This window comes from Pseudochaenichthys georgianus, unplaced genomic scaffold, assembly GCF_902827115.2.
Source record: "Pseudochaenichthys georgianus unplaced genomic scaffold, fPseGeo1.2 scaffold_763_arrow_ctg1, whole genome shotgun sequence".
In the NCBI taxonomy this organism is placed as follows: Eukaryota; Metazoa; Chordata; class Actinopteri; order Perciformes; family Channichthyidae; genus Pseudochaenichthys; species Pseudochaenichthys georgianus.
The window spans coordinates 12501-31254 of record NW_027263313.1 but is presented as its reverse complement, the minus strand read 5'-3'; the positions used below and the strand labels follow the sequence as shown (position 1 = coordinate 31254).

The following is an 18754-nucleotide window of genomic DNA, read 5'->3' as shown; positions in this document are numbered from 1 at the left end:
TTCCCCGTTTTTAGAGATTTGGGTACGGAGGAAAAGAGAGAGGGTTTATTTCCTGATGCTGCGTGAGTTCCCCGACACACCGGGGACACACCGGGGACACGTGGTGATGGAGAGAAGACATCACAAAGTGCATTTTGCATGATAGGTCCCCTTTAAGTTTAGTAAATGAATTGTGACTCAAATATAAAACAGGAAACGGCATCAGAAGAATAATTAGTTTATTTTAAAGTTATTTTCTAACTTTTCCCTTTAGTAAAATACTGAAACATTACAATACAACAGGATCAAGTCAAACAGCCAATCAGGACGGGGGGGGGGGGGGCATTTCAAAATAAAAGCCTTCTGCTGTTGAAGGCACTTCAGAGAAACCTTTGATATACATATCAACCAGCTGATGAACACACACTTCCCTTTAAACACACACACACACACACACACACACACACACACACACACACACACACACACACACACACACACACACACACACAGACAGCAGGCAACAGTAACGTTAGCAGCACACACACTTCTGACCCCACAGCTATACTAACGGATACACACACACTTCCCTTTAAACACACACACACTTCCCTTTAAAGAAACACACACACACACACACACACACACACACACACACACACACACCCCTTTAAACACACACACACTTCCCTTTAAAGAAACACACACACACACACACACACACACACACACACACACACACCTTTAAACACACACACACCTCATTCCTCCTGAATGTCTTCATGTGATATATGAAAATATTTCCTGACCTCCATCTGAACAAACACACATTCAAACATCCACCTCTCAGCCAATCAGAGCCCTCAGAGCAGTCAGCTGGTGTTGGGACAGCCAATCAGCTGACAGAAACACAACCAAGGATTCAAATATTTCCGAATGAGCCGGCGTCACATGATCAAAAACAAAACAAAATAATGTTTATAAAAATCAGTTTGTTTACGTTAACCTGCTCAAACAGATTCATACTTATATTATTTATCAGTTATTGCACATTTCAAGTGTTTTTAAGTAAAAAAAACGAACATTAATGATATTTGTTATTTATTTGTCAAGACATTTAAAAGTGTAAAATATTATTATTAGTTCATTAATGTGAACTAAACTCTTAAGATCAAATAAAAACATTAAAAAAAATTCATGTCTCTTCAATAATTATTAAATCATCGGAAATTAAAAAGTTAAAAGTTTTAAATACGTGTCTTCAGTTTGCAGTGAATATAAATTATAATATTAAAGGTCCCAGGTCACGGCCAGTTCTACTGATCATAGCTCTATTGTTGAGGTCTGCTCGAATAGATTCACATTGTTCAATGTTCCAAACTCTCACAGCAATGTTTTATCATTATTTGATGTTTATAAAAAGGTATGTCCTGTTATTGCACTGTTGAGGAACCTGTGAGCTACGTTTTCCATGCATTGCATCGCTGCACCGTAGTTGTGTTTACGACATGACAATACATCTTTGAATCTTTTTTATCTGCTGAAATAGAAATGTATTTTTTCTCATGTGACCCAAAAATAAAAAAACAGAAATATTTCAAACCCTCAGATGTCTTCAGAAGGGGAATACATTCACTTGAGAAAAATATATACTTTGTTCTGTAATACTGATTTAAGGAGATACCTTAAAAATCTAAAAGAAGCGAAGGAGTCAGTGCGGAGCCTGAAGGCATCGCGGAGGAGCCTGAAGGCATCACGGAGCCTGGAGGCATCGCGGAGCCTGGAGGCATCGCGGAGCCTGGAGGCATCGCGGAGCCTGGAGGCATCGCGGAGGAGCCTGAAGGCATCGCGGAGCCTGGAGGCATCGCGGAGCCTGGAGGCATCGCGGAGCCTGAAGGCATCGCGGAGCCTGGAGGCATCGCGGAGGAGCCTGAAGGCATCGCGGAGCCTGAAGGCATCGCGGAGCCTGGAGGCATCGTCTGACCAAGTTCCAAGTGAGGAACACGCATTTTTCTCAAGTGAATTCATTTAGTTTCTGCTGTTCGTTTCAAAATAAAAAAATCAGAAGCTTCTTAAGGCTGAGACACACACAGACACACACACACACACACCCACACAGTCTGTTTTCCTGAGTTAGGTTACTTACGGTCAGCTTTTGGGTCCCTTATCTTCTACTGTTATTGTTATTATTGTTATTATTGCTGTAGAGGCAGGAAGTAAACACTGTAACTATGGCGACGGAGGGTCGCCGTCAGCTGATCCTTCGCTTTATCAAAAGAAACAAAAATATCTTTTTCTGTCACAAATAAGAAATATAAAATCTGTCTTATCTAAATATATCTTCTTCAGCCAAAAACACGCGTGTAGATTACATCATATTTACAGACAGCTCGTTAGCATGTCGCTAGCTAGCATATTGCTCATTTACATACCGCTACTTAGCGTGCCCCTTATTAGCATGCTACTCATTAGCGTACAGTGATCACAGCTGCTGTTGAGTCTCTTCAGTCTCTGAGCTGCTTTATTAGCTTCCCTTTGAGCGTGCCCCACACAGAGGGGGTTGTGGGTAATGAGTCCTCAGGTGAGACGTGTAGTTTTAGTACTGGATGTAGTCAGACTGAAGAGACTGTAGGAAAACACAAAGGGCAGGGTCAGAGGTCGTCTCTGGGACAGCACACAGGCCGTTCCTCAATGTCGAGTACACATGCTGCAGAGCCACTATTTCAAGTATACGACGTCAGAGTGGCGCAGAATGCTTAACATGCGTTCAAACAGTCCTTCGGCGCCACTCTGACGTAGTATACTTAAATCGTTGATCTGCAGCAGTTTTACTTGCGATTGAGAAACGGCCTCTGTGTTTTTAAAATCATTAAAACATACAAATAAAACATCACATAAAGTTGAGCAGCAGGGGGCGCTGCACACTTCTCCTTCATCCTGAAATCAGTTTGCAGCTTCCTGTCAGAATCGAGATGTTATCTTGCAGCGTCGTCTCGATCAACGCTTTGCTACGAGTTCTCGGGCAAAGAGTTGGAAAGTATCGCTGCTGATTGGTCGAGGGGTTCCGAAGTGGGAGGGGCATAATAAAGTGATTAAAACTGTAAACAAATATCAAACCGATTGGAAAGGAAATTATTTGTTGTGCTTTTCATTTGATAAATACTAATATATAATACGACTACTCAGAGTTTAGTAAATACTTTTAAAATATTTCATACGTTTTTGTATTTTGAATAATCGGCTCTCTTTGACTGATGTGCACTTCGGACATCTCTTTAAAAGTGGAATGAGGGATATGAGAAACAGGACATCAGAGAAGACCTGAGGTTCATCGTGTCTGCGTGCATCGCAGTGTGGCCGAAGCTTCCTGTTTCTTCAGAGGAGGGGAAGGAGGATTATAGTAATCATGATTAGCGTCAGCAGCTTCATGTTAGTGAAGTTAATGTGAAACTTAAAAATCACCGTTGGAAATGAAACCCCCAGAGACATCGGGTCAAACGTGAAACATGAAATACACGAGCAGACCGTTAAATGTGAAAGATTCACTAAACCCTCGTGCCTCAATACAAAAAAGGACAAAACATTTTATACAAATATGCTTCCCTTTTTAAAATCTGTTACATAATTTCAGCCCAGATACTTTAAAGAGTCCTCTCCCGCTGATGTTCAGGTGTATATCAGTATGTAGTGTCTCTGCTTGAAAGAGTCCTCTGATGTTCAGGTGTATATCAGTATGTAGTGTCTCTACTTTAAAGAGTCCTCTCCCGCTGATGTTCAGGTGTATATCAGGATGTAGTGTCTCTACTTTAAAGAGTCCTCTCCTGCTGATGTTCAGGTGTATATCAGTATGTAGTGTCTCTACTTTAAAGAGTCCTCTCCTGCTGATGTTCAGGTGTATATCAGTATGTAGTGTCTCTACTTTAAAGAGTCCTCTCCCGCTGATGTTCAGGTGTATATCAGGATGTAGTGTCTCTACTTTAAAGAGTCCTCTCCTGCTGATGTTCAGGTGTATATCAGTATGTAGTGTCTCTACTTTAAAGAGTCCTCTCCCGCTGATGTCCAGGTGTATATCAGGATGTAGTGTCTCTACTTTAAAGAGTCCTCTCCTGCTGATGTTCAGGTGTATATCAGTATGTAGTGTCTCTACTTTAAAGAGTCCTCTCCTGCTGATGTTCAGGTGTATATCAGTATGTAGTGTCTCTACTTTAAAGAGTCCTCTCCTGCTGATGTTCAGGTGTATATCAGTATGTAGTGTCTCTACTTTAAAGAGTCCTCTCCTGCTGATGTTCAGGTGTATATCAGTATGTAGTGTCTCTACTTTAAAGAGTCCTCTCCTGCTGATGTTCAGGTGTATATCAGTATGTAGTGTCTCTACTTTAAAGAGTCCTCTCCTGCTGATGTTCAGGTGTATATCAGTATGTAGTGTCTCTACTTTAAAGAGTCCTCTCCTGCTGATGTTCAGGTGTATATCAGTATGTAGTGTCTCTACTTTAAAGAGTCCTCTCCTGTTGATGTTCAGGTGTATATCAGTATGTAGTGTCTCTACTTTAAAGAGTCCTCTCCTGCTGATGTTCAGGTGTATATCAGTATGTAGAGTCTCTACTTTAAAGAGTCCTCTCCATGCTTTAATGTTCTAAAGCTCTTTATTGTTCTCATACTGTCTGTGCTGCAGCACCTCTTTTCACCCTCTGTCTGAAACCAGAGCCCAGGCCCGATTGGTTAGCTGGTCAGTTCTCTTCTGATTGGTCAACCAGCTTAGCGATGTCCCGCCCCTTAGCCTATCACGTACAATGTGTTGGAGCCCTATCCAATAGGAGCCAAGAGTGTTTCATAGTGATGTCACCATGTCCTGGAAGTAAACAAAGGAGACCAATGGAGGTGTTTCAGGTGGGGGGGGGGGGGACAGGGATTTTAGCCACTAACACCTACAGAGCACACCACAGGAGAGGGACCCCTTTAAATAAAAACTAAATGCTCGGAGGGTTTGTTCAAATTATAATAAATAATAAATCTGATATAACAGAAAGCAGCATTTTACAGAATTGAGCTTATAATTGGAACCGATGGGGACGTTTCTTACTCTCAGTTATCATATTAGTTTACACGGGCCGAATGAACGAGGCAGAGGGTCAGTGTGAGGTCTTCAACAGATCGATGGAGACAGAGTTAGAGAACCAGCAGAGAGGAGATCACACACACACCGGAGGGTCACGCAGTATGACCGCCATCTTCAATGTGTTATACCTCATTTATGTTTTCGCTTCTTCTTCATATTTAAAAGAAGCCCGAGAACACTGATTCTCTGCAACATGACGGCGAGTAACTTCACAGAATATAAAGGATTACAAAATGTTTTTTTATCAACACATTTCATTCACTGTCTTTTATTTAAAGGAATATTTAAACTCTTCAGGCTGTAAGAGGTGTGGAGTCAGCCAGGCTAGCAGTTTCCCCCCGTTTCCAGTCTTTATGCTAAGCTAAGCTAACGTGCTGTTGCCCTTCTTCTAAGGAAACATTAGGTTTATTTAACCCTTAGATGCCCGAGTGGCTGGACCCTGCACTCCTCCATAAGTGGGTCAAAAAGGACCCGTATTTCAATAATATGTGTTTTTATGCCATTCATTTTGGTTTAGAAAAATCACTTGTATAATATTTAGTATTATATTTTGGTTCACATTAGAAATATTTTATATTTAACTTTTCAGTATTTATAATTTTAGGAAAAAAAATTACATTTTGAAAAAAAACGTTTTGAAGATATCGATGCAAAGATCTCCGCTTTTCTGAGACCCTCACGGTGTTCCAGTCCCTTTTCAAAACTCATCTCCTCTCCTCTGGTCTACTCAAAGCCCCCCCCCCCCCCATCAATCCATGCCGGTTGATCAAGTCTGATAGTCCTACACTCCCCACCCTAACCTTCCCTTATATTGTAAAGTGATTTTGAGTCCTTGAAAAGCCCTATACAAATATAATGTATTATTATTATTATTATACTGACAGGTTTCAGATCTCGCTGTGTAAAATAATCTCCCTGAGAGGTGTCACGTGTGATGTCGTCTGTGTGGTCCACAGTGAATGTATTCCTGACAGCAACAGGTGATTAGAATCAGAGGATCCCAAAGGAAATGCATGCGGGTCATTTTTGACCCACTTCTGGAAGCTCGGGGTAGAAATACTACAATTTCTTAAAATTAAAAATGTAAATGATGGCGTGATATCCAAAACATGTTTTTCGCTGGAATATGAAATAAGAAAAAATGTTTAATTACAAAGATACTTCAAGAAAACCACCTCACCGGGTCCAAGAAGACCCACCTGTGCATCTAAGGGTTAAAAGCAACAGAAACTTATTTTCAACTGTCCCTAAAATAAATAAATGTATTCCTTCTTATTATTGTGTGTTTACTATTTCCTGTTTACTAGGGGTGTAACGGTATCCGTATTCGTCACGGTTCGGACGTCACAGTTCGGCACATGCAGTCACACGGCGAATACGTCTTATTTTTACGAGTGGGAAAAAGGTCTGTCCTTCAGGGCAGTATCCATTACACTATTTATAATCCAGGGGGCGGTATTGCGCCTAAAAGCTGTTTGCCAGCCGCCCTTAAACAACAAATGAAGAACAAGAAGAAACACAACAACAAAACGAACTAAATACAAGAAGAACTAAAGTTAGTATGGCGATTTCAGATAACACACAGGAGCTAGAACCCACCTGCTTCTTTTAAATCAGCTGTGTGGGAACACTTCCTGTGGACTACAATAACGATGAAGTGTGCGAGTGGTGGATCGGAAGAGGACGGTGTGTCGGCGTTGTTCGATAGCGGTGCGCTATGCTAATGGGAACACACGCCAAACATGCTAAATCACATCAGAAGGCATCACCCAGATTAGCCAATCACCGGAGCCCGGCGGAAGATAACAGCTGATCCCCGCTGTTTTTAAGAAGCCAATAGACGTGAGAGCCGAGAGACCAAAATAAATAACGGAAGCTTTTGGCATATGTTTTTCAACGACTTTGCGCTCTTGAAACACTTTCTTATTATTTATGATGTAAGACATTCTTTTTAGTTTTACAGCTTGATGAAACCTTTTAGTTTGACATCAGCCATTATAGATACTCTGGCCATCTGAGTGTGTGTGGTTTGTTTTTAACTGTTTAATACAGTTAATTATTCAAAATGTCAGAGTTCCTTATTTTGAGACTGAAACTTGCGCTACTGTTCAAACATAAATAACAACAAACCTGGAATGATGCATTTGGGACTTTTTTTTGCTTTTTCTTGTCGTACCGAACCGTGACCCCCAAACCGAGGTACGAACCGCACCGTGACTTCTGTGAACCGTTACACCCCTACTGTTTACATAATTTAGAGGACTGCCTACCACACGCTTGTTTCTGTTTTCGTTGTACATTGCTAATAGTTTTACTCCTCACATTGTCCTCATCCTGCCGTGTGAGTTCCAGGTGTGTGCGTGATGTCAGAGTGAGAGCTGCTGCTGACTCACAGGTATGGAGCGGCTCAGGTAGCGTCCTGCCGGCCCCTGCAGAGCGCCGTGGGAGACCCTGTAGGGGTCCTGAGGCCGGCCTTCACCGCCGTTGTTGTTCACCTCGAGATGTGCACCGCGAACCCCGTTACCAAAGCGACCCAGAGAGGGAGGAGGGGCCATATGGGAGGGGGAGGGGCCGAGAGACACAGAGGGGGAGGAAGGGGAGGAGGAGTCATCCAGGTCGGAGTAAAGATCGCTGAGAGAGGAGGCCAACCGAGAGCTGCAACACACACACACACACACAATGTAACACAACACACAATGTAACCCTACACACACACACAGCATGCTCGTTGTCATGGACACAGTGTCTCCACTGGATCCGTTAGTATAGCTGTGGGGTCAGAAGTGTGTGTGCTGCTAACGTTACTGTTGCCTGCTGTCTGTCTGTGTGTGTGTGTGTGTGTGTGTGTGTGTGTGTGTGTGTGTGTGTGTGTGTGTGTGTGTGTGTGTGTGTCTGTGTATATGTGTGTGTCTGTGTGTGTGTGTCTGTGTGTGTGTGTGTGTGTATATATGTGTGTGTGTGTGTGTGTGTCCGTGTGTGTGTCTGTATATGTGTGTGTGTGCGTTTGTGTCTGTGTCGCTAACGTTACTGTCAGTGTGAGGAAAGGCTGCAGCCTGCTGTGTGTGTGTGTGTGTGTGTGTGTGTGCCTGCTCTTAGTCTCACTGCAGTGACGAACTGCTCCTCTGAGTTCTTCTATATATCCAAATACCCTAATCTTTTATTGAAGAGAGAAGTTTCCCGCTTGAGAGCATGACTCGTTTATTTCATGTCAGATTCAACACGTATTAAAAACGTATCCGTCTTCAACCTGAACCCGGCACACACCATTTCAATCTGTGTTGACTCGCGACAGGCAGCTACTCTTTGATCGGTTATACATTAAAATATATTTACATCGTATCCTGAGTGAGACAGGAAGTGGGCGACACTGACCTCCTGATGTTGGACACCGTAGTGGACGAACTTCTCCCGATCCTCTTGGCGGCGGCAGAAGTAGAGGATGATGGGAACTTGGAGGACTTGAGGGGGGAAGCAGGTCCCTGACCACCGCCCATCGACAGTCTACACACACACACACACACACACCACCATCAACACGATTCACCTCCACTATTTTCATTAAGGTGAAGCATTACAATACATAATTAGTCATATTTGTTTCAGTTACTTTATCACTTTATTTTAAAAACATTTTGTATTATTATTGTAATTTTATATTTTGTCTGTATTTGTACCTCGTGTGAATCCTGTTTTTTTTAACTCTGACCTGTTGCTGCTATAAACGCCTGAACGTTTTATCTTAACATTTTTATAATAAATGTATAACTCAGTTCATCATAACGTGTTCAGTGTCTCCTGTCAGTCCAGACTGAGGGCTAAATAACACGCAGGATTTACCTGAGAGGCTGCGAGGCCGGCCTGCTGTGGATCTTCACCTCTTCCACCCTGAGAGAAAACACTCTGTTACTACCCCCCCCACCACACACACACACACACAAACACACACACACACACACACACACACACACACACACACACACACACACACACACACTTCTGGTACCTGAGGGCCCCGGCGGTGGCGGGTCGGGGGGACCGGCGGTTCTTTAAGGCTCTCAGTTTGTCTCCCTGAGTCAGACCCGGACCCACGTCCACCGTCTCGCTCTGCAGGACGAAACAAAACACACCATGAGCCACCGACAGCAGACATAGAAATGATGTAGATTACAGAGGTGTGTAGTGTGTGTGTGTGTGTGTGTGTCTGACCTCGTGCAGGTTGCTGTGGGGGGGGTTCAGTGAGAGGTCGTCCATGTTGCTGATGAGGTGAGACGTCGCCCTCTCCTCCAGTTTAGCCTTCTGGGAACGCTGGCTGTCACCTAGCAACCACATTGATGCCTGCTTCCTGCAGACACACACACAAAACGTAACTGTAAATAAATAAATATATAAAGACAACGGTATTATTGAGTCTTTACACCGCTAATGTAATCCTTCTGCTTCTGAACACCTAAAAAATACTAAACTACTTAATTATAAAAGTACACGTACCCAGGTTTTTACCACAGCAGCTGTGTGTGTGTGTGTGTGTGTGTGTGTGTGTGTGTGTGTCAGCACATTCACACACTCGCAGCCAGCAGCCTGGTTTCTGTTAAACGTGTTTACATCTGAGATTGAATCTGCCCACTCTGAGGCCTGGAGGCCAACACAAACACACCGATTGGCAGACACACCCAGCACACACGCACACACGCACAGCACACACACTCTTGTGTCAGCACACTGAGGGTTTCTGGGTGAACTCTGCACACGATTGTTTGTTAACCTTTTGTTTTATGGAGGGGACTGGCACTACAGTGGGAATGTTCTGGTGAAGATAATGTGACCCAGTAGAGCTGAAGGAACCAGGTCCAAACACATGTTGACTGCCGGACGCAGCCGACACACACACACACACACACACACACACACACACACACACACACACACACACACACACACACCACACACACACACACACACACACACACACACACACACACACACACACACACACACACACACACACACACACACACACAACACACACACACACACACACACACACACACACACACACACACCACACACACACACACACACACACACACACACACACACACACACACACACACACACACACACATCTTCACCTTTCCCAGGCTTATAATGAGGAACAACTGTTTAAGCTCATTAAACAAATCTTACAAAAGCTACACGACGCTACATTTTCCTTCATTTATTACTCTTGAGAGCGCTGCAGGGATGTCGTACTTCTCTGCTGGTCCCTGAAGGCAGCATCTCCCTGGCCCTGGGATTTATACATGTGAGTTAGGATTATTGGAATAAATAATGGAACTACAGCCTGGTCACATGACTTCACGTCACCACCGCTAAGCTAAAGGAGGCTAACGTTGGGCTATAAAGGAAGTACAGCACGGTCACATGACTTCACGTCACCACCGCTAAGCTAAAGGAGGCTAATGTTGGGCTATAAAGGAACTACAGCACGGTCACATGACTTCACGTCACCACCGCTAAGCTAAAGGAGGCTAATGTTGGGCTATAAAGGAACTACAGCACGGTCACATGACTTCACGTCACCACCGCTAAGCTAAAGGAGGCTAATGTTGGGCTATAAAGGAACTACAGCGCGGTCACATGACTTCACGTCACCACCGCTAAGCTAAAGGAGGCTAATGTTGGGCTATAAAGGAACTACAGCACGGTCACATGACTTCACGTCACCACCGCTAAGCTAAAGGAGGCTAATGTTGGGCTATAAAGGAACTACAGCACGGTCACATGACTTCACGTCACCACCGCTAAGCTAAAGGAGGCTAATGTTGGGCTATAAAGGAACTACAGCACGGTCACATGACTTCACGTCACCACCGCTAAGCTAAAGGAGGCTAATGTTGGGCTATAAAGGAACTACAGCACGGTCACATGACTTCACGTCTCCACCGCTAAGCTAAAGGAGGCTAATGTTGGGCTATAAAGGAACTACAGCACGGTCACATGACTTCACGTCACCACCGCTAAGCTAAAGGAGGCTAATTTTGGGCTATAAAGGAACTACATTACGGTCACATGACTTCACGTCTCCACCGCTAAGCTAAAGGAGGCTAATGTTGGGCTATAAAGGAACTACAGCACGGTCACATGACTTCACGTCACCACCGCTAAGCTAAAGGAGGCTAATGTTGGGCTATAAAGGAACTACAGCACGGTCACATGACTTCACGTCACCACCGCTAAGCTAAAGGAGGCTAATGTTGGGCTATAAAGGAACTACAGCACGGTCACATGACTTCACGTCACCACCGCTAAGCTAAAGGAGGCTAATGTTGGGCTATAAAGGAACTACAGCACGGTCACATGACTTCACGTCACCACCGCTAAGGTAAAGGAGGCTAATGTTGGGCTATAAAGGAACTACAGCACGGTCACATGACTTCACGTCACCACCGCTAAGCTAAAGGAGGCTAATGTTGGGCTATAAAGGAACTACAGCACGGTCACATGACTTCACGTCACCACCGCTAAGGTAAAGGAGGCTAATGTTGGGTGTGATGACGTTTAGTCGTCTCATTCAGGCAAACAGTCAAAAAACACGTTCGGAAAACCATTGACCTCCAGACCAGGGGACAGGAAGTGGTGAAATCTCTGTGTCTTTCTGAAGACTGTGAGAGGAGGATAAATAACAATGGACTCACTCTTCCAGGAAGTTCTGCTGAGGTCCAATCACAGAGCCCGGTCTGCAGACCCGGATCCAGGCGATGGCCTCAGCTGCTGTGAAGCGGTAATGCTTCATCAGGTAACAGCCAATCAGACTGCCCGTCCTGCCCAGACCAGCTGTCAGGAAGAGAGAGAGAGATGTAATGTAACAAACATTATATATATATATATATATATATATATATATATATTAGTGCTGTCAAAATTATCGCGTTAACGGCGGTAATTTTTTTTTTTTATTAATTGCGTTAAAATATTTAACGCATTTAACGCATGTGCAGAATGGCCCGCCCCATACGTGCCACCAGTGGCAGCGCCAGGGTATGGCTGGGGTAGGCTGCACCCATACCAAGAAATGGCTTAGCCCCACCATGAGACATGATGTTAAAGTAAGCAAAATAAAGTCTGCCAACTCGTGCGGAGAATTGCACAGACAGCAGTTAGTCAGACTGATTTCAGCCGCTTGTCTGGAAATACCGAAGACCAGAAACGGTTTTGAAAACTTTTGTCAGGTAGTGATCGTCTTCTCAATAGAACATCTTTGATAATGTCTTCTGGCCAATCAGAATCAAGATAACGGCGTGGTGTTGTTGCAGGAAGTCCCGACGGAGAATACTTTTGCTGTAGTACAGGTAACACATAACTGGTACGCAGGGTATGTGCGTAATCTGAAATGCGTCCCGTCACTTGTGTCACAAAGCGCATTTGCGTACCGACGTACTTGTGAAGCTTTTCCAGAAGGCGGTTCGATCCCCGGACGTCAGAGTCGGTCTCCGTGAGCACAGACAGGCTGCTGTTAACGTCGGTCTGTACAACGGAACTGAGCCAAAACTACGCCAACCGGCTGCGGAGGGAGATGGATATATCTGCCTTCTTTCATTTATCTTTCCATTCAACAATATACATAAAGAAATGGCATATTTTGGACATAGTTCGAATGGTGATTAATCTGATTAAAAATGTTAATCGTTTGACAGCCCTAAAATATATATCTTATTAAGAGCGGTGGATCTTGATCAGACTGCCCTCATGTGTTGTTTCCAATATGTTCACAGATGGGACATATCATATTCTATTTACGTGTATATAGACTTCTTGCACTATTTGTATATTTGTATTTTATTATACCTCGTTGGAGCAGCTCGGGTTATATGATTTCTACCCTGTAGCTCAGGTGCATATGACATTAAAACCCTTTAGTGGTCCTCACCCTTGCAGTGGACGGCCACGGCGCCGTCCGTGCTCTCGCAGACGTGAAGGAAGCGGCGCGTGATGGCGTCGCTCGGCGTGCTGCCGTCCAAGAAGAACATGTCGGTGTGATCGAAGCCGGCGTCCGTGAAGCGCTTGGAGTCGTAGATCTTCTTGTTCAGACGCACCACCGTGGACACGTTGTTCTTCCTGAAGTACGGGAAGTACGCCTCGGGGGCGTGGAGAGGGTAACCTGAGGGGGCGGAGCAACAACAGGGTTACACAGGAACAGAAACAACAACAACAACAGTCAAAAGTAACAACAACTGAAGGGGTAACACAATAGCAACAGGAACAATAACAGCATCAACAAAAACAGCAACAACAACAATAATAACAAACCAACAATAAAGGGGGTTACAGAGGAACAACTTAGGGCTGTGCAACTAATCGTATTATTAATAGTGATATCAATTATTGACCAAAATGATCGTGATTATGATTTTTGCTATAATGGAGCAGCCCTAGTACAACTACAGTAGGAACCACAGCAGCTTCAACACGAGCAACAACAACAACAACAACAACAATCACAGGGGTTACACAGGAACAACAACAACAGGAACAAAAGCTAAAACAGAAGTAACAACAACAAGAATAGCAACAACAGAAAGAACAACAACAGCAACAGAAGAAACGGTAGGAAGTATCGATAGCAGCAACGACATGGCCGTTTCATTCAGATCCCGAGTGTTACTGTATAATCTCTCCCGACTAAAGATGAGCCTGTTCCACTTCCTGCTGAAGGTCCTCCACTTCCTGCTGAAGGTCCTCCACTTCCTGCTGAAGGTCCTCCACTTCCTGCTGAAGGTCCTCCGCTTCCTGCTGAAGGTCCTCCACTACCTGCTGAAGGTCCTCCACTACCTGCTGAAGGTCCTCCACTTCCTGCTGAAGGTCCTCCACTACCTGCTGAAGGTCCTCCGCTTCCTGCTGAAGGTCCTCCGCTTCCTGCTGAAGGTCCTCCACTACCTGCTGAAGGTCCTCCACTTCCTGCTGAAGGTCCTCCACTTCCTGCTGAAGGTCCTCCACTACCTGCTGAAGGTCCTCCGCTTCCTGCTGAAGGTCCTCCGCTTCCTGCTGAAGGTCCTCCACTACCTGCTGAAGGTCCTCCACTTCCTGCTGAAGGTCCTCCACTTCCTGCTGAAGGTCCTCCACTACCTGCTGAAGGTCCTCCGCTTCCTGCTGAAGGTCCTCCACTTCCTGCTGAAGGTCCTCCGCTTCACAACTTCTGAACTTATTTTGAGTGCACGGTCCGATGCTCCACCCTCTTCAGACTTTCCTCCTCAACCCGTTCAGCTTCTGCACACGGCCCTGCAGTCTCATGAACTTTAATGTGTCGGGAGTTAAACCTGATAATTAAGACGAACCCGCCCTCAATGACCGAAGACAAAGGGACTCATCATTACACGAGGAAGGGAAGGAACGAAGCTGCGGTTTAAGAACACGCCATGAATCTGACGAAGAACACATTCAGGAACATCGATAGGAAGAGGTGGCCGCCTTAGTATCCTCTGATCCCGTTTCAGGTCCTTGAACTCACCGTTCTCTATTTTGCTTTTCGGATGCGGGCCGCTGAAGGCCAGGAACTTCCCCGGGACGATCCAGTTCAGATCTCCGTTCTCCACCCGCTGCAGAGACACGGGGTCAAGAACAACAGAGTCAACTGGACTTATAGCATTCACACTGTCCATGTATTATTTATATTTAATTGAATATCCATTCCGTGCACACTTGATGTCGATAATATCCTGCCTACATCGAGAGGTGCAGGAACGAGTCCTAAAAGAAGTGAGTCAGCATTTCACCACTTCCTGTTCCCTCGTCTCAGAGCCAGGCCCGGACTGGCCACCGGGAGCACCGGGAGGTTCCAGATGGCCTGGCGCCTGCTGGCCTGAGGAATCTTTTTTTTAATGTATTGTGAACGCAACGCTGCGCAAATGTGGGTCTGCCTCTGCCTCACAGAGGGCGACTGGCTGCCTCCATGATGTGGCCTGCCGACATGGCCACTTTCATACAGATCACTCTAATGCCCTCGATTGGTCTCTGTGTGTCATTCAAGCTCGGGAGGGTGTGTGTGTATGTGTGGCCCGAGCGAGAAAGCGCGCGCACCGGTTACGTGTATTATTGCTGTTAGCATCTGGTGCTAGCTAGCTGCGCTAATGGATATCAGGAGCTGTTTCAACAACAATGTGGAGGAGAATCCTCTGCAGCCAGACTGAGAGACAACTACAGCTCAGGTGAGGTAAAGGACTCAGAGATAGTTAACTTAGTCTAAGTTCTCTGTGGGTCTCAAACGGTTTGGTCACCATTTATGTAAACACATATTTCCATTTGAGGGGGGAGTGATTAGTGAAATATGCATGAATAATAAAAAAAAAAGGTGAAAAAAAGGTAAGATAAACTTGTTGAGAGCTAAAACTAGTCTTTGCTGCTGCCTCAAAGAGGAGCAGGGGAGACGAGGGAGAGGGGGCACAGACACACTCACAACTATAAATGAACCAAAAACAAATAAACAAGTTTCAATGTTTTTTCATATTGGATATGGGATGTTATTGGTTATGGCCATGTTCTGATGATTATTTAAATGTATACAGTTCTGTTTCATATGGGTGTAGTCTCTTTATTTCCCCCTCAAAGTGCACCAGATTGATGCATTTAACAAACAAATCTTACCGGGGGAGCATGCCCCCGGACCCCCCTAGAGGATTTGAGGTCCACCCCCACTTAATGTTCACATGGTTAGGTTCCTAAATAGATTTTAATTTTTTTTTTTAAATAGTGACCCCTGTCCATATGTTTATTTTTGGGTAGTAGATTTAAACCAGAGGGCTATCCCTACGGGCAGCAACGCTGTAAATATTGACAAATAAATCCAGCAAAATGGCACAAAAAAAACTGGTAGTGGCCTGGCTGGGTGTTTCATTCCCGGCCTGACTTTGTCCCAGTTCGGCCCTGCTCAGAGCCAACGGGACTTTAGAACATGTTTTTAGAAACTATCTGAACTAAGGTCTGAGGTCGAGACGAAGAGACGGATCACGTTTTGTTCTAGGACATTAAATCAGTGGAGTGGACGTGTCTGAGAAACGATGGTTGTTACCAAGCGGCTGAACAGGACTTCAGAAGTCGTGGAGGCCGTCGTACGTCATTACGCCGAACACGTGAACACTCCTCTGAGTTAGTTTCTGTTCTGCTTGAAAGCCAGTCCCTGCCTCCTGCAAAGTGTTCAGACAAACGCTTCAACTCGTTCCATCTAGAGTCTGTGTTTGAATCTGGATCTGAAGTCGGCGTGACGTTGAAGTCGTGCGGCTGGACTCGCTGTAGCTCCTTTATAGCATCACGTTAGCATTTAGCTTCTGGACATTAGAGTTATGATTAGAACGTTATAAAAGTAGACGTGTGGAGATTATCCGGCTGAACAAAACATTTATCAAACAGGTTTCCACAGATCTTATTTTTTACAATATTCCAAAATGATATGGAGAAATCTAGTTGCTGTTAGTCGAGGGAACGAGCAGCTTCCTTCAGGGTGGAACTACAAACATCCGTCATCCCTGCACCGCTCTATTGTGTATATAGTATTAACAGAAAATAGCCCCTTCAATAGTGTTTTTATTGGTCAGACAGTTTATAGATTTGTATCCTTTCCTCTAATGCTGGTTTATTTCTATTTTGAGATGTTAATATTTTAGTATTGTTTATTTCTAATCTTTTAATTAGTTATTATGTGCAATGCCTTGTTTTGTTTTACGCTGCTGCAACAACAATGTTTTCCCAAATTCGGATTAACAAAGTACATCTTATGCAAAATGATAGGGAACTCACGCAGCGTCAGAGAATAAAACCCTCTCTCTTTCCCTCCGTACCCAAATCTCTAAAAACGGGGAACAACGGAGCTGATCCAGATTAGCCTTCGATATGACGTAACATCTGAAATGTGGACCCACGGGCCAATCAGAAACGTTACTATCAGAAACAATGCCCGACTGTTTTGGACGTAATATGGTCTGTGTTTACATTAGCATGCTAACACTCAGAGCTAACCTGTGCTGGAGAGCATGTGTGTGAAGAAGCAGGAAGTAGAAAGGAACGGCAAGAGAGAAAGCCTTTGAGCTCCAGACTGTTTCAGAGCCTTGATAATCCATGATATGGAGTTTCATCACGGCAGCATTTAGTTAGACGGTAGCTTTTAGACCAGGGGTCGGCAACCTTTTTGATATGAAGTGCCATTCCAAAAAAAGACAGAAGTTAGTATTTCTGCACTAAAATGTGAGCTCTGATCGTTCACTATTTAGGAGGATAGATGATCTAATATGTTTCTTAGCCTGACTGAATGTTTGGGCCTGCTGGTTCCGAGTCAGTCTGCTGTGACTTTCGTCCTAACAAAACCTCCTGAAAGGCAGCGCTGACCTTTTGACGTTTTGTCTTCTCACTAAATTATGTACGCAGCTCTGCAGGTGGTTCACACAGAGCCGCTGGAGCAGCTGGTGCAGGGGGGTATCAGTGCATTAACGTGATGTTTTTACCTCGTAGTGTTCGTACTCGTCCACGTCGAAGGTCTCGAAGTCGAAGAAGCCGTGTTGCAGAGCCTGAAACAACAGAGACATGATTCATTTAGCATTTCATTGGCAAAAGATAACTTACAAAACTTCCAATTGATACTTTGCAGTTGTGTCTCAAGTGTAATTTGTCTTGGCTTCCTATTTGTGGGCATGCTTTTATTTTGAAGGAGAGGTAGTGCTGTTGACAGGAAGTTTTTGTTGCTATGGAAACAACGTGACGGAGATTAACGGAGAAAAGTAATATCAACGTATAAAGACGGAGAAAGTAAAGGATAGCGTTTATGTTTAAGTGTTAGCACCCCCCGAAGAGGCACAAGCTCTTACGTTGATATTGGAGATTTCAATAAATTCAATTTGAAAAATAAACGGGGGGAAAAAACAAAAAAACGAATAACGAAATTAAAACCCGAATAGTACTCCAACGAACGAATATTCGGGTACAGCCCTACATCGCAGGACGTGAGACTTTTTTTTTTTATGACGTGCGATATTAAGGAGGCAAATGAACTCAAACACGTCATGTTACAATTATTTTGCCGCTTGCTACAAAAGGAAAACTCGCACGGCTCTCATGTCAGGGGTACAAATCCTTCATCCGGTTAAATATCGTTAGAAAAATACCAATTGTATCATTAAAGTTCAAGAAAGGATGATCTTTTCTTCAATTCCTGTATTTTTTCATATCGCAGGGGAAGAAAATATCGCAATGTCAGTTTTTTCCAATATCGTGCAGCCCTATTGTCAGCAGCCAATCACAGCTCACCTTCCTGATGCCCTGCAGACAGTCCAGCACTGTGAGGTTGAAGGTGCAATTCCCAAAGGACGCGTCCCTGCAGAGAAACACAAGAGACAAAGGATCAATACAAATCTGTGTTATAATAAATAATAATCCACATTTTATGAACAAAAACATACATACTTATAGTATTTTAAGATAAGATAAGATGAACCTTTATTAATCCCCGAGGGGAAATTCAGATGTACAAAGCAGCAACAGGGTAAGCGTGAAAAAAAGATTCACACAGATTAATAAAATCAAAAATAAATAAAAATGGTTTGACTATTATGTTTGTAAATATGCATCACAGACATAAATAAATATATATTACTCTATCAATTCAATAATGTTTTGTAT

At 44.1% G+C, this 18754-nt stretch overlaps 1 protein-coding gene across 3 annotated transcripts in view; it reads right to left on the bottom strand.

Moving 5' to 3' along the window:
• Positions 1 to 201: 201 nt before the first annotated feature.
• Positions 202 to 18754, bottom strand: part of LOC117444244 (dual specificity protein phosphatase CDC14AB-like) — a 29301-nt gene continuing 10748 nt past the window's right edge. Inside the window, exons 6-16 of one of the 3 annotated variants that reach the window (XM_034079900.2) lie at positions 18383 to 18449; positions 17584 to 17646; positions 14601 to 14688; positions 13023 to 13253; positions 11791 to 11929; positions 9302 to 9437; positions 9099 to 9199; positions 8933 to 8980; positions 8468 to 8596; positions 7489 to 7750; positions 202 to 2605 (exon numbers count right to left, since the gene is read on the bottom strand). In XM_034079900.2, the coding sequence (XP_033935791.1) occupies positions 2576 to 2605; positions 7489 to 7750; positions 8468 to 8596; positions 8933 to 8980; positions 9099 to 9199; positions 9302 to 9437; positions 11791 to 11929; positions 13023 to 13253; positions 14601 to 14688; positions 17584 to 17646; positions 18383 to 18449 (1294 nt within the window). In that variant the 3' untranslated portion in view covers positions 202 to 2575. The remainder of the gene's footprint in view (positions 2606 to 7488; positions 7751 to 8467; positions 8597 to 8932; positions 8981 to 9098; positions 9200 to 9301; positions 9438 to 11790; positions 11930 to 13022; positions 13254 to 14600; positions 14689 to 17583; positions 17647 to 18382; positions 18450 to 18754) is intronic. The other 2 variants (XM_034079902.2, XM_034079901.2) reach the window with 2 other exon arrangements.